The 15938-nt window shown below is 40.2% G+C and overlaps 2 protein-coding genes across 5 annotated transcripts in view; both read right to left on the reverse strand.

The window, feature by feature from the left end:
* Positions 1-15938, reverse strand: part of KCNQ5 (potassium voltage-gated channel subfamily Q member 5) — a 254367-nt gene that overhangs the window by 59643 nt on the left and 178786 nt on the right. For all 4 annotated transcript variants that reach the window (XM_081904870.1, XM_081904866.1, XM_081904867.1 and 1 more), the window contains exon 3: positions 3854-3980. In XM_081904870.1, coding sequence (XP_081760996.1) covers positions 3854-3980 — 127 coding nt within the window. The remainder of the gene's footprint in view (positions 1-3853; positions 3981-15938) is intronic.
* Positions 3064-3541, reverse strand: LOC309366330 (small ribosomal subunit protein uS8). The gene has a single exon (XM_081904777.1). It carries the CDS (start codon positions 3503-3505, stop codon positions 3113-3115), a length of 393 nt encoding a protein of 130 aa, XP_081760903.1. The 5' UTR covers positions 3506-3541; the 3' UTR covers positions 3064-3112.

A 15938-nucleotide genomic window follows, 5' to 3' on the forward strand; every position in this document is an offset into this window, starting at 1 on the left:
TGCAGCTTATATTCTCCCTGCGTATCACAAAGAACCCCAAATCCTGGCATTTATTCATTTCTAGGATTTACCCCAAATCTCTAGCAATATGAATTAAGCCCATGACTCCCCAAAGTTAGCATTCCACTTTGGATCAGCCCTTGCACAGATATAAGAAGTCCTTCTGTTCATGGAAGGCAGCCTTATAAAAGGGGCTATCTCTGATCTACTGGATAATTCTGCTCAGTAATTTCTGGACTGAACCATCTAAACGATTACACACCAGCTACTAAGAGAGAGAGATATAACGTGGAAAACTATAAATCGCCAAGGAAGGAACTTAGGCAGCAATTCAGAACGAGTGAAATTGATGCACTTATGCATATGTTGCTCTTAGCTGGATTGTGGCCTAAGTGTGCAAATCAACAAAACATTTACTTCAGAATAATTTTGCTAAATTTAGTGGGACTACCCAGAAATGGAATGGTTATGGCTCTGCCTTCTTACAGTAACTAATAACAGTTCAGAACACTAGCCAAAAAATTCAGACTTGAGCAAAATGTGGAATAAAAAAAGGCTCACAAGTAGACATGGTCTTTCAAAAGCATGGTTCCTTACCTATAAATTATAATATGGGGTACAATCAAAGGTGCAGTCTTAACTATCTCTTTCATCAGAACTGCCAATCTCTCTCCCTGTTCTCAAATCCAGAAAACATGTTGATAGCAGCATTTTGCATCAGAAAATATGTTAAAGGAAAGAAACATTCTGAGGTTGATTGTAAAGGCAGATTTATTTTCCAAAGTGATATAATGGAGGCATCATTGCCCATAGTGTGCCTGCTCACCCCACTGTTCTCTCTGTTCACAGGTTTTACAGAGCCTTTTACAGGAAATGTTTCGAATACCTGTTCAATCAGAGATGATAACACACCCCATTTCTCACTACCCCCCAACAACTGACCATCCTTGATCCCCCCATTTTTGCACACACATCCCACAAAGCATTTCCACCATGACTACACTAATGAGATATGGTATACACACCCTTCACCATACTGAGAAAACCTCTTAATCCCTTTTTTATTATTTTGTTCTTTGGTAGATTTACTGTGGGAGGGGACCATGGAAAATTGCCTCCCTTCCCATTCCACTAACAGAGTGATTCATGGGGCAAGGTCTTCGGCTCCACGATAGAACACATGCTTCAGATGCAAAAGATCCCAGGTTCAATACCTGACGCCTCTAGGTAGGGCTGGGAAGACCTCTTGTCTAAAACCCTGGAGAGCTACTGCCAATCATTGCCAACAGTACTGAGCTAGATAGATAATGAAAACTGAGGCATATGGATAATGAATACCGCACTGGGTAGTTTGAAGCGGCATAAGGCAGCTCCCTATGTTCTATGAAGATTAAAGCCAAGTGATAACCAATGCAACTAAGAGTGCTGATAGAGAGAGAGATTCCATTGTCCTGGTTAAAATCTGGAATTTAAAGCCAATGAACCTAGAAGTCACAAATACTTGGGCTATTCATAGGCTGCTTGTGGAAACGAAATTATATACAATCTTATGTGCTATCTATGACATCAGTAATGAGAACTTATTTATTTATTTATTTGATAAAAAATAACATTCCTCCCAATGAAGCCCTGGGCAGCAAACAATACGAGAAAAAAGCCCAGTTAAAGGCAAACTAAGTATCCTCACAACTTATAACCTAAAAATTGCCAGAAACAATATCCTTCAATCACAAAATGCCTGGGTGAACAGGGGTTTTTTTTAAAAAAATAATAATAATGTTTTATTTCAAAAATGTAGAAACAACAACAAAATAGAGTTACATCTTGTAATTACTGGCAGAAGCTAATGCATTTAACATACCTTTCTACTTTATGTGTAGGTAAGCATTTATGGAAGATCCACAGCAACTTGGGGATTTTCTGTATAGTTCATCATAATATTACAGTACTTAGTCTCTTTTCCATAATCTGAGGAAAGGCTTTAATAAATGTTGATGTATATGTCCCTGATGTGTATATGATAAAAAAATTGTATCACACTATATAAAAAAAGCAAATGTTTTTGCTTTAGCTTTTTATTTTGCCAAAATTTCAATGTTAAAAGCTCTGAAATTGTCCAAATGTTGGTTACTACTCTGAGAGCAGGCATCAGCATAGATACTATTAATTCCTTAGATGCCACTTTCTCATTTTGTTCCTCCCAGACCTAATGCTGGTGTGACATATATAGTCTGAAGGGGAGTATTTTGTCCCTGAAAAGTCCCCAAGCCAGAGGAGGAAACTGATCTGCATAAAGTGAACAAACATGAATTAATCTCCTTGAATGAATCTCTCTTGTATGACATTCATATTTCCTGGGACATTTGATTCTGAAATATTTGCTCTATGGCTAGGCAAGGCTAAAAAAAAAAGTTGTGTGCATTGCTTTGGTGCACTGCTTCAAAGCACTGACTAGGGAGGGCTCTTTGCAAGGGACAAAGGACTTTACAAGAGCTCTACTTGGCTCTTTGCAAGCTCCTTCAAGGGTCAGCTGGCTTCAGAGTTGCCTATGGGGAACCGTGCCTATCAGCTAAAAGGTGCTGACTTCAAGCTCCACTTTCTGCTGGAATTGGCTGCACAATGGAGATCCCCATGGAAACACTGATCCCAGGTGGTTTGTTCTTAGTGCCAGTTCAGCAAGCCTCTCTTGCCAATGCACAACCAGGAGCACACTTTAAAGAAGGACCTACTTTTACTTTTGGGAGCCCATTTCTTTTATCATATATTGGTATGGTGGTACTGTTCCTGCTGTGACCCACCTTGGATCAGGCTGTGGGTCCCAACCCATAAGCTGAAGACCAACGTGATGTCAGATGCAGCGCAGGTGGGTGTGGTTTGGGGGGGAACGACCTCATAGGCCAAATATTTATTGTAAACAGCTTAGACGCTCTATTCCAATCAAGTGGTGTATAAAGTTTGTTGAATAAAACACATGCTGGGTTAAGTTAGGCCTGCAGGATGAAGGTTCCCCATACCATCATTAAGAGATCATGGAGAACCAATAGAGTTGCATTCCCCTGTCTCTTTTTTTTTTCTATTTGAACAATTTATTAGTTTGCCTCTTTTTACAAGTTTAGAAAAAGAATCCCAGGATTTTTCCTCCTGTGTGTTTTCGCCTAGCTTCCTCGTGGTCCATGATGCCAGCTGAAGTTGTCAGCACAATGTACCCAAACTGACGTGAAGGTAGCAGGTTGTTCTGCCACTTTTCCAAATCCTTCAGTTGGACATCAAATCTGGGGCTGATCACACCACACTTGTTGAGTCTGCCTGTGAGATTAACGACAATCTTCCCAGCTCTGTGATCGTCAATGATCTCAAATTCACCTATGTAACCATGCTTCATCATCACGGTTAAGAACCGGACAATAACTTTCGAGCATGGTCTGATGAGTACTTGACGTTTTCCACGCTTCTCAGCATTGTTGATGCTTTTTAGAGCATCTGCCAGAACGTTCATGCGCACCATGATGCCAGTGCGGAAAAAGGAAGGCGGCCGAGCGAGCGCGGGGTGTTATCGTATTCCCCTGTCTCTGATCAGAGTCATTGATCAGGGTGACCAAGGCTGTTTTGGTGCTAAAATTGTGCCTGAAACCAGGCTGAAATGTGACCAGATAACCTGCTTCTTCCAGGTATACCTGCAGGGGTGCCTGCAGGCCACCATAATCTATCTGCATATTCCAGAGCAATATTTTTTCATCAAAGGCACAGCCAAATATCATCTAGGATCTAAATTAAAATAATAGCCAGTGGAGCCCTATCCTTCTGTGACAGTGCTGTGATTCATAACGAGATTAGCTATGGTTAAAAAACTTACCTATTACACAGAATGGTTTCCTTGCGAATCTCAGCCTTCCCTGCCATCCACGGTACCGACAACAGCAGCCAGCAGACCAGATGCGCATGATAAACTCCAAACCGAAGACAACAATCATGACAGACTCCTAAGGGGGGGGGGGCAAATAAGAAATACAGCCAGTGAAGTCAGCAGCACAGAAAACAAGCAAATACTTGTCGGTATTGGCTTAATTCAATTTCAAGCAGCTGAAATATAATTGGGTTTTTGTAAAAGCTAAAGGATTGCATTGCATGTGACATCAAAAGCTTTGAAAAAGATAACACAAGACTATAGGGAGAAGATTGAAAAAAACCAACCCCCTTTTCCGTACACATAGAAAAGTAGCTTCTCTGGGAGATGGCAAACCTGGAACATTTCTCTCTTACGTGCTTTTGTTTTCTACGGACAGGTAGCACTTGCATGGGGTTGTGCAGATTGTACTGTGTTGGACCGTCTTTTTCACCTCTACAACTAACAGCAGCTGGAGGTCTGGGAAAGTGGTGCTTGCACTTCCTCTCCCCCTTGCATGTACTTCTTGGTTTATGAAACCACAATTTGCTGTTTGTGCTTGAATCTCGCTGTCTTGGTTGGGAGGGCTTGCTCAAACCACTTGTTTGCCTTTTCAGATGTCACAACAAACTGTAGTGCATGATTCCTCAAACTCGGCCCTCCAAATGTTTTGAGACTACAATTCCCATCATCCCTGGCCGTAGGTCCTGCTAGCTAGGGATCATGGGAGTTGTAGGCCAAAAACATCTGGAGGGCAGAGTTTGAGGAAGCCTGCTGTAGTGTGTGTGAAGGGAGGAGGGAGTGCACATGCCACATTCCTAGTCCTCTCCTCCATGGGAAACAGTTACGCTATCGTGCCACCTTTAAATCACTTTAAAATTGTTGACTCCGGACTCAGCACCTATGCAGCTGCCATTTGATGGAGACTTACTCCAATCAAGCATGTTTCTGAAGCATTCTAAAACCATTTTCATTTGACCATGCTTTTGATGATCTGTGTAGGTAGGATTCTAATACGTGTGCGTGTTTGTGCGCGTACACACACACACACACACACAGAGTTACTTGCCCCAAGGCCTCACAATAGTCAGGGTCAGAACAAGTATATTCAAAACAGATGTACAGTGACACAACTTCCAACAGAAATCAGCTTCCAGGTTATCAGCATTACACTTGTGTTGGTTTGAAATGATTGAGGGTTCGTGAGCTAGCTTCAGCAGACAAAAGTATTTGAAAAAGCTTATTAAGCAGTTTGTCAAAGAAACAGAGGATAAGATTTATGTTTTATTTGGCAGATGAAAACATTTCCATGTCCAGGATAAAGCTGTTCTGTATCAGATGGCTAATTTGTTATCCTTAAAGGATGGGGACTGCTGTAGGACCACATTAGTAAGCAAGCATGAAAAATATATAGAGCACAGGAATTATCGGCAAAGAAAGTGGTGACCCACCTTTTAACCCCCCCCCCGCTCAATACATCACTCATGTTTTTACTCTGTAAGAAACTACACTTCCTTAATCAGTCAACTGAAGGCAGCCATCTACTGCTAAACAGGCTACCTATTGCAAGCACCGCGTATTTGTTGATTAGAGAATAATGACGGCCAGCTAATTTATTAAAACATAGCTCTTAGCTGCATAGCATTTTCCCATTGAAGTGCTTTAAAGCCTACTTTGTTTAGTGCTTCTACCTTCTGAAGCTTCTGACCAGGCATAGGCAAACTCTGGCCCTCCAGACGTTTGGGACTACAATTCCCATCATCCCTGACCACTGGTTCTGTTAGCTAGGGATGATGGGAATTGTAGTCCCAAATGGCTGGAGGGCCGGAGTTTGCCTATGCCTGCTTCTGACATTGGTTGGCTAAGCTCAGGGATGGAGACCATCCCTTTCTGTAAACTACGTTGAGGTTTTTCTGTACAATCAAGCACTACATAAATTTTACGAAATAAAATAAAAATCAAGCTGGGGAGGGGGACTGAATGCTGCCCAATAGGCCTCTCTATCTGACTCTCATAAATCTCCCCAGGCCACATCTCCTCTCCCCAAACCGCACTCCTTTCTGGCTCTTCCAGTACTTTTGCCTGGTTGGAAAGTTTCATTGAGCAGTGACAATGCCTCTTGTTTGCATAAATGTCTCACATTTGTCTGGCTGGAATGTAGCCTACTCTACAGAGTTAAGACTCACATATGCTGTCCCACCCATTTCGTTTGTCTGGTCCCACCTACATTTGGCACCCCCACAAGGGAATGCAGTCTGCAGGTTGAAAAAGGCTTCCCCCTTGCTGGCTAAGCTGGAGCAAATAAGAGTCCAACTCACATTAAAAACTCTCCAGAATTGACGACATTACACTGCATCAGAGACAGGAAACTGGAGCAAGGACAAGTGCAAAGAAATCTCCTAACTGCACAGGAGGGACTGGATGTTAATGGAAAGGGAGAAAAAAGATTGCTGGAGTAAGTTGGGAAGGCAGGCAACTGGCTAAAAATAGGGGCCTAAGGAAACTATGGCTCGTGGTGAGATAGAACTGAAGAAAGGAGATGTCAAGGAGAAAGTAGAACCAAAGCAGAACCTCTCATGCGGCCCAGGAACAGACTGGGGTGTGCACTATTGGCAGGGAAGGAAGTGGGCAAGCAAGGGACGATTGGGGAATTGGGATTAGGGAGTCCATGAGCTTCAGAGGGACTCAAAAATCACTGAGGCTTTCTGTTGCCTTTAAGCAACTCTGAAGCTCAGTGTGTTCTCAGAGACGAGGTACTGCCTTTGCCTGATCAGTTAGAATAGAAGTCTTGTCTTTGATGTTGTGCTCTGGGGGCCACAAATTAGGCAGGCCACCAAGTTCATTGGACTTTACTACAGTGGTACCTCGGGTTAAGAACTTAATTTGTTCCAGAGGTCCATTCTTAACCTGAAACGGTTCTTAACCTGAAGCGTGCTTTCGCTAATGGGGCCTCCCGCTGCCACTGCACTGCTGGTATGCGATTTCCATTCTTATCCTGGGGCAAAGTTTTTAACCTGGAGCAACCACTTCCTGGTTAGCGTAGTTTGTAACCTGAAGCATCTGTAACCTGAGGTACTACTGTACCTTGCAATTGCTGTCATTTTGGTGATGAGGTTTATATACTTTACTAAACTGTTTTTAGAAACGCTATAGGTTCCCATTCACGATAGGTACAAAATAAGGAAAAGTCATTATCAGGTTCCCAGAAATGCTTTTTAAGAAGCCAAAGTGAACAATGCACATGATCGTTGAGGAGTTTCTTTTTAAAACTTGCACCCATTAGGCGAGCCTAAGCTATTTATATGGCAGCAGTAACATCACATCTAGAGGATTTATTAGATTAAGCAAATATATGGAAAAGCACTAGAAATGGAATCTATCTAGCAGTAAATATTCTCAACAATATCTGACATGTCAAATGATCTTGTCATCTTCAATTGTAGGATCGGAATGAAACAAATATGACTTAAATGGGTAAGTGACACATTCACAGTGCCTACATTGAAGCAAATGGAATATATTCCAGCACACTGGAATCCCAGTAAAATACCCTTTGCTGAAAGAGTCACTTCACAGAAGCACAGAATCCTAGAATTAATCCTGTAAAGCAAGTTTACATGCTCAATGTGTACTCTCTGATTCGGAGTTTCATAGGTTCTCTGATATATGAAGTTCTCATGTGAGCAAATTTCACCATTAATTTAGGTGGAAGAGGCACCTTTTGAAAAGGCAGAATTTTTGCTCTGTCAAAATGAACAGGGACCTCCTTGTAGAAAAGGAATATGCTTTGGAGCTCCTGTGCTTGCAAGAAAGAGCTAGATTAAAGAGACCGTGCAAACAGCCACATGGGGAGGAATCCTCTTCCATAGAAAAGTATGAGTCAATTTTAAATTCCAGTAATAACAGAGCATATATTTTAGAATCCATGTCATAAACTACTAGGACATCTCAACCAGGAAAGCTAAAAGTGAAATTAATCCCTAAATGCTTCCTACTGTTTGTTTTTTCTTAGACTAATACCCAAAATATTTGTAAAGAGTAAGAAACAGTGTACTCATATTTCTTTAGTATACTGTTAACATCCAGCCTTTCAGTTTAGGATGTATAATCTGTACTAATATTAGGACATATCATTTGCAGAGCTTGCCACTAAGCAAATGTGTACTGAGCAAATGTATTGAGGAAATTCTCACTCAAGTCTGACACTGGTTTGTTTTAAGGCAGCCTGGAACTAGAGTTCTCATTTCAGCTTCTCTACTACATTACTGGAGGCAAGATTCTTATTTTGCATAAACATACATGTTATTTTTTAAAAGTGAAACCCACACACCTTTAGCTTCACACCAACCTAGAAAAATAGCAAACACCAAAGCCCCTTACTTAATTGCATCAAAGTATTTACCTTTACCTTTTAAATCCAACTTAAAAGAAAGATTTTATCTTTTAGTTATTACTAAAAGAAATGAAAGCAGAAAATTGGCAGGTGCATGGGAGTTATCTAATGTTTTGCACAGTGACATGGCCAGAAATTGTGGTTGGGTTCCTGGGTCTTAGAGACAATTCCATTTCCATGTGGCTAAGGTGGTTGCCCGAAAAAAGCTAAAGGAAACAGAAATGTATGTAGACATTGTGGGATAACCCACCTCATATAACAAACATGCTTAGGTCTAATTAATACATGAAGAGGTTAATACCACAGAGTAAGCTGGCCTGCCAGGCTTAGCTATATACTAGATTTATTTATTGCGGCCATTGGCCCATATCGAAAACAATACATAGCTATATACTTCCCGCACCGTGGGAGGAATAGTTGATCAACCTTTGTTCTCTTCCAGTCTACCTGATAAGCTCAGCATATGAAGAGGTTTGAGCTGGTTGCTCCAGCTCAAGTGCATGGCTCTCATCAGCAACTCTTGAGACCTACAGCAAACCTTTTTTGGAACTAAAATATCCACCTGATGAAGTTAAACAATGGATCAACAAAGCCAGACTGATACCCAGAGAGAACTTGATGCAAGACAGACCCAAAAAAGAAAACAACAGAATACCGCTAGTAATTACATACAACACTGAAGTTAAAAAAGTTCAACGCATCATCAGAGATTTACAAAATCTCCTAAACAATGACAGTTCTCTTTCTCAAGCTCTGGGAGGAAGACCTTTCATCGCCTACAGAAAGCCACCCAATCTTAAACAACTCCTCACCCACAATAATACAACAGCCAAACTTAACATGGAAACTGGTACCAGAGCCTGCAATAAACCCAGATGCCAACTTTGCTGCCACATACACCCAGACAACACCATCACTGGACCCAACAACATCAAGCACACCATCTCAGGCCTATTTAATTGCTCATCTTCTAACATTGTGTATGCCATCAAATGCCAGCAGTGCCCTTCAGCTGTCTATATTGGACAAACAGGCCAAACCTTATCCCAAAGGATAAATGGACATAAATCTGACATCAGGAATCACAAGACAAAGAAACCAGTAGGAGAACACCTCAGTCTCCTAGGACATTCGATGCAAAATCTCAAAGTGGCTGTCTTATTACAAAAGAATTTCAGAAACAGACTTGAAAGAGAAGTTGCTGAATTACAACTTATCACTAAACTGAAAACTATGGAGAGACCTGGTCTGAACAGCGATACTGGATTCTTATCCCATTACACAGGCTAAAACTATTCTTTGTCATCTACATACTGTCCCTTTAAAAATCTCTTGCTTTTTCTTTTTCTTGTGGGAACAACTGTCATTAATGGTCACTAACAGACTTACCATACCCATTAGCCAATCACTTATTCCCTCCCCCTCCCCCTCATTTTATATATATAAGGGTCTGATGACTTCTGTTTCAGTGTTTCTGAAGAAGTGTGCATGCACACGAAAGCTTATACCTAAAACTACTCAGTTGGTCTCTAAGGTGCTACATTATAATTTTTAAATTATTTTGGAAGGATTCTTTTAAAGACTTTCTTAGATCATATAACTTTTTTGAAGGCTTGATTCTTTTAAGGGAGTTTTTAGGTTTTTAAGAAGAGTCCTTTTAACTATCTTTTTATAAAATTGTTTTAATTTATTTTGACTACGGCAGACCAACACGGCTACCTACTTGAATCTTGAGTTCCTATACAAGTAATTTAGGAACTTTTACCACTTTGCAACTAAGCTAAGTTTTACTGCCTGTGCAACTTTCTGAAGCACATGTATCTGACTTTTGGAGAGTTTGTACATAAACAATTTTTTAATTTACCAAATGTCTAGTCTTTTTAATTTACCAAATGTCCAGTCTTTTCCTATGCTGGGGGAACGGGGGAACACTGAAATCTTTTAAGGGGGCATTTTGGAACTCACTTGGAGGAGCATATTTTAAAGGTTGAACAGCCTATATTTTCACACTTTACTGCATATTTTGTGACTTCTCAGCAAAAAGTCCTTGCTCCAAAGTTGGATCTTATGACCATTCCTCATAAGGCTTGCTTTCCAGATCCTTGATAATCTTGGTTGCCCTCCTCTGCACATGTTCCAGCTTGTCAATATTGTTATTAAATTGTGGCACTCAGAACTGACACAATACTCCAGGTGTGGTCTGACCAAGACAGAGTAGAGCGGGACTATTACTTCTCTTGGATACTATATTTCTGTTGATGCAGCCTACAGTAGCATTAGCTATTCTGCAGCTGAATCACACTGTTGATTCATGTTAAATTTGCAGTCTACTAACCTCTCTTGCAAGCCTGAACTCATTCTGAGGTATAGCTTGCCTGATCTTCTCCCTGAAATGGTTAGCAACTCATGTATACTTTTCCTTTGCAATCTCTGCAAATCTCCCCTTTCTTTCATTTGTTATATACACCATTTTTTAAAAAAATGCCTTCCCTTTTTTATTTCTTTTTGGAATTGTCTGTGTTGTCTAGTATTTGTGTCTTCAATATTTCACCTTTAAGAATCTCCCATCCATCTTGGACTTACTTCTCTTTGAATATTTCTGACCATGGAATCTCAACCAGTAGTCCCTTAAGCTTTTTGAAATCAAGTGCAGAGTGCATGTCTGACTACATTCAGCTTTCTCTTGAATCTGAATAACCTCTTCCCAAGGTTCCCGATTACTTCCACCTTGTTGATCAGTTCCTCCCTCTTGGTGAGGACGAGATCCAAAATAGATGATCCATTTGTTGTTTCTTCTGCCTTCTGGGAAATGAAGTTTGTCAGCAAGGCAGTTGAAGAATTTGCTGGACCTTAAATTCCTGGCGGAGTGTGAGTTCCAACAGATATTGGAACTAGGTTTTGAACTAAGCTAATTTGCATAGGATAATTTGTATTGGGAAAAGTTCCGTTTCTACTGGAATATTTTCTGATGCCCTTGAGAGTGATCTAATTTAGCAAGTTTATTTCCTCTTGTATTTAGTAAACAAAGCAAAAAACTTTGAAATCACCAAGCTTGCCATTATTATAGTTGTGTTTGGCACCCACTCATTGTTACTAATGAACACACGAAATTGATATTTTCCCCACCAAAAGTAAAGCACTGCAAAATCTCTCATTTTGGATTTTTTCCCCCTGTGGAAATTTTTCCACCGCACATCGCTGAAACCAGGATCCCTTCATGGAAATGGATGGCACTCCCATGTAAGCATCAAGCATAAATGGAACCTTGGCTCTAAGTGATTGTGTTATCTTAAACTTGTGGGGCAAATCTAGCACTACTGTTTCTAATCAGACCATCCTAATTAAAGTAATCATGGAACTGTAGAACTGACATTAACTTATTTTAATCAGTGCTTGAGTAAGAATAAGAAATGTCAGACCAGCTACTTCTCGATTATTATATAATTAGGTGTTTTATTTGCTAATTGAGCTTATTCTCATTTTATTATACTTATGCATTTCAGTAACTGCAGCTAGGTAATATGAGGGCTGCAAACTCTAATTGCTTTAATTGGAGGATTTGCACACAGGAGGTTTAAAACTGTGAATGGTAATTTTAATCAGTATGGGGAAAATTTAATTGGTAGGGTTAAGTGCAGTCCAGGCACCATATTATGTCTGGAATACTAGAACCGTGGTTCCCAACATTTTTGGTATGATAACCCACAACTCCAAATTTACTTGGTAGAGTGAGTCATTGATGTTTTGTCACATGAATTTTTAGATCTTCAGTAGCCATCAGCTTGACTCATTCTAACTGTCTTGCTGGGGCTTTTTGTTTGTTTGTTTGTTTGTTTGTTTCCCTATTTCATAACCATTATGTGAGGCATCCAAGCTAAAACCTATTTAACAGATTAATGTTAAGTAGTTAACATATTAATTGTTGAAATATTTATAGTACTCACCAAGTTATTCACAGGTTTCTTTTTATGGGAATGCAAGAACACTAATAACCTTATTGCAGGATATTGCTTCATAAACTATAAAAATTATTCTTAAAATTTAAAGCAGTGTTAAATACAAAAATTTTGAATAATGTCAATAGTTTATTCATCATAAAGTCTATTTTGGAGAGTATCAGTGGGATGACTAAGCTTGCCTTTTGTCAATGTAGGTCAGTGTGTGGTTTGATGGCTGTTAGACATAGATCCTTAGTAATAGTGTGTCACTTAATTTTGTTCTCATGCCTGTCATTGTTGAAAAACCTGTCTCTCGTAGACATGTACTACCAAATAGCAGCAGCATGGGTATTGCTTCATCAGCAAGCTCTGAAGGTACTAACACATTGCAGTTCAATGCATTGTTGTTCTTTCTGCACAAATGCAGCTTTGTGACATCAGTTTTGTAAATGGGTTTCACACCCAAACTTCTCTGTTTCTTCAGCACAAAAGTAGTAGACAAACCACAACTAAGCAAACTTCACATTAGCCTTGGCTAAACTATTAACTAACCTTGGCAGATTTGGTGATTGTTCGCCACAAGATACTCCCTGTATGAGTATCCCTGTATGTCATTGGACCTGCCGTGATCCACCAGAGAGTGTCCCCCAAGTTTTAAAATGTACGACTTTGTTCTGCAAGTGTCAGCACAGCATTCTAATGTGCCAACCAAACAAAAAGTTGGAAGAGGTATTATTATACCAGTTAAGGCTTAGAAGCAATATGGTAATTGTTTTGGATTTGCTTATAAAACCCATGACTCACATGCCCAGGCTTCACAACCTACTTGCAGGTCGCGGCAACAGGTCAGGCAGGCAACATTGTACTAGGTGTGTTTCAAGCTAAGGTCAAGTGCGAATGTAACATCACCCTCGAATTAATTAATGGAATTAACATCTTGTATTAAGGCCACTACATTTACTCAGATAATAACCTCCCAATTAATTTAGAGGGTGTTCCTGATTAACTTGACAACAGATTTGATTTGTTTTTAAAGTTCAATATTTAAATTTTTCAAAGCAGCCCATATGGCAGGCTCCATCTTAGCTCTGAGGCCAGTTTACCCAGAACTGAAGTGCTGGGGGGCTGAAAACACAAACACAACACAAATCCTACCCACCCAGCCACAGAAGAAGCAATGGTCAGTTTCTTTTAACCCTTTACACACCATATACCACAGAAGGACACATTCCTCCTTTTCTCACACACAAGGGAGATGGTGCTTGCTTTGAAACCTGTGTGCACCATGTAAAATGAGGGTTTTTTTTTGTTTTGTTAGAACTGTAGCTCATTTGTAAATATATTACTTTATCTTTTAAGCTTCATACACTTGAGAGATTTACTTGGGTGACAGCCCTAAAACACTTTCCACACTCCTATATCTCTTTATATTGTTTTGAGTTGGCTCTGGATATCTACACACAACAATCTAGTGCAGAGCTTTCCAAATTGTGTGTCGCAACACGTTAGTGTGTTGGCTGCAGTGTGTGTGTTGCGCAAGCACTCCCCGCGCTCCTCCTGGGGATTGAAACCTCTGATTTGCTAGTAAAACTGAGTTACTGGGTTTGTAAAATGATGCATGTCTAAAAAGTCACTAACATGAAAGGTTTGGAAAGCTCTGATCTAGTGTCTAGGCAGCTGCTGCCAGGTCTATGCTCTATGGAGCAGTTGCAACAACCGGGGACCACTCACCTTCCACTAGTTTTTGTGCCGTCGCTCAACGGAGACTGCGTCTACATGGCAACTTCCTTTGCTAATCCCATTTCATGCCCTCCTGGTTCTAGAAGAATGATGCAGGAATGGTTGGGGAATCATCTGGCCCTTCACTTGCCTGATCTACCTCTTCTTCCGACCCATCTTGTGCTCTACCCTTCAGCACTTAAGTTTCCCCTTCTTCCGACTCTTGTCTCCTGGCTGGAACAGTTCCCCACAAATCACTTAACCCCCCCTCTCCTGAATTACCATAGACTCCAGCCCCCCTTCCAATCCCTGACACTGAAGAATATCTGGAAAAGGTGAGGGTCATAAAAGTGGCTGCCACACACACATCTCTTAAAAAGGGACTTTCATGGGCGGGTAGTGGTAGTTGAGTCCAATTTCCTGATGTTTGCGACATAATGTACAGATTATATTCTCACTCCTTTGTTATGGCCAATGGATGATACAGTACCTGTATATTTATTTGTGCCATCATGCATGGCATGAGTTGACGGGCTGCATACAGTTAAGCTCTGCTTAGGGAAGAACTGAAGTTAGACTAATTTCTGTGGGACTGCATGATGGCTTTAGAGATCAATTAAATATATTCTCCTGACGCCCAGCCACTAGAGATTCTGGAAAGGAAATTTATGAACTTGACTGTATGATCATATTCATCAACTCATTTGTGTCTTTCTATTCAGCACTTCTGTTGATCTGAGCCTAAATAGTGCTTACAGACCTTAATAATCAAACTGTATGCATATGAAAGAATTGACACCTACTGATTTCAGGAAACAATAAGGCCATTTCTAAAGCTCCCAGAGCTCTTTTACATATGAATATGTCATTGCTGCTTTGCTAAAGAAAGCTGTGGGATTTCACAAAGTAACATCATGGGAGGGGAAGTTCTCTTTAATTGTGGTGCTAAGTAATGTACTAATAGAAATCAAAGAGGTAGTCCAAGATCAGATGCATTTAAGAATGTACTCAACTCTGCCACTGAAATCAATGGGACTTCTAAAGTACTAACTCTGGCTGGATTGTGTCCTTTGTGATTACTGTTATATTTCACATAGGCTATTGAAATGGCTTAAATTCCCTTGCTTCTCTGTTGGCTGAAACAATAAGTGCTTTCCTTTGGAAAGACATTAAAACTGCTAAAACTGTTGTTATTGTAGTTTCCTCATTAATTAATCATTAAAACTCTAAATAACCTTTGGTTAATTTGCAGAGTACATGCTGTGACCATCAAATTCCCATAGTTCCAGTCTGCTAGAGAATCAGAAGGCATATGGATAAAAAGTAGGGGGAGGGGGGGAACCCATTGACATAAATTCCCTAATCTCAGAAGAATCATGGTTGATTAGCTATGCAAAAATAAACCTAGCAGTGGAATGTAAAAAAGATTAAAACAATCCATTTTCTGTTATGTTATCCACACTCTCACTTTTAATATGCACAGTTTTTGAGGCTGCCAACCAGTTTAAAGATTTTTAGCTGACTAACCATTCAGGTTTAAATGTATTAATCATTATAATAGAATTTGCATTTTACTTAGATGCTGAACCTAATTATAAAATTATTGAAACCAAAAGGACTGTTAGTCACAAAGTTTAGTTCTATTACATTTATCTGGGATTCTGAGTATTTCTTAGAGTGGCAGAAGGTGAAATTCAAAGTGTTGAAATGGTTGGTGCCCACATGATTCCAGGGCAGGATGGATGCGCAATGCAGATAGTTGGTGGTAACTATTTTGACACCACTGATACATCGTTGGAAGGAACAGGGACTTGTGCTCACCAACCACCATCTCTTGCTGCTCTTGGACTGAGCTGTCGTTGACCATCTGTTAGTTTCCTAAATGAGGTACAAGTGCTTCTGCACTGGGTCATAATCAGCACTGCCACCTCTCATTCTGGTGATCATCTATGATGGAAGGGATGGAAGTGCCTGGATTAGTATCTCCTGCCCTAAGCAGGTATTC

The sequence above is a fragment of the Podarcis melisellensis genome (assembly GCF_964234715.1).
Source record: "Podarcis melisellensis genome assembly, chromosome: 3".
In the NCBI taxonomy this organism is placed as follows: Eukaryota; Metazoa; Chordata; class Lepidosauria; order Squamata; family Lacertidae; genus Podarcis; species Podarcis melisellensis.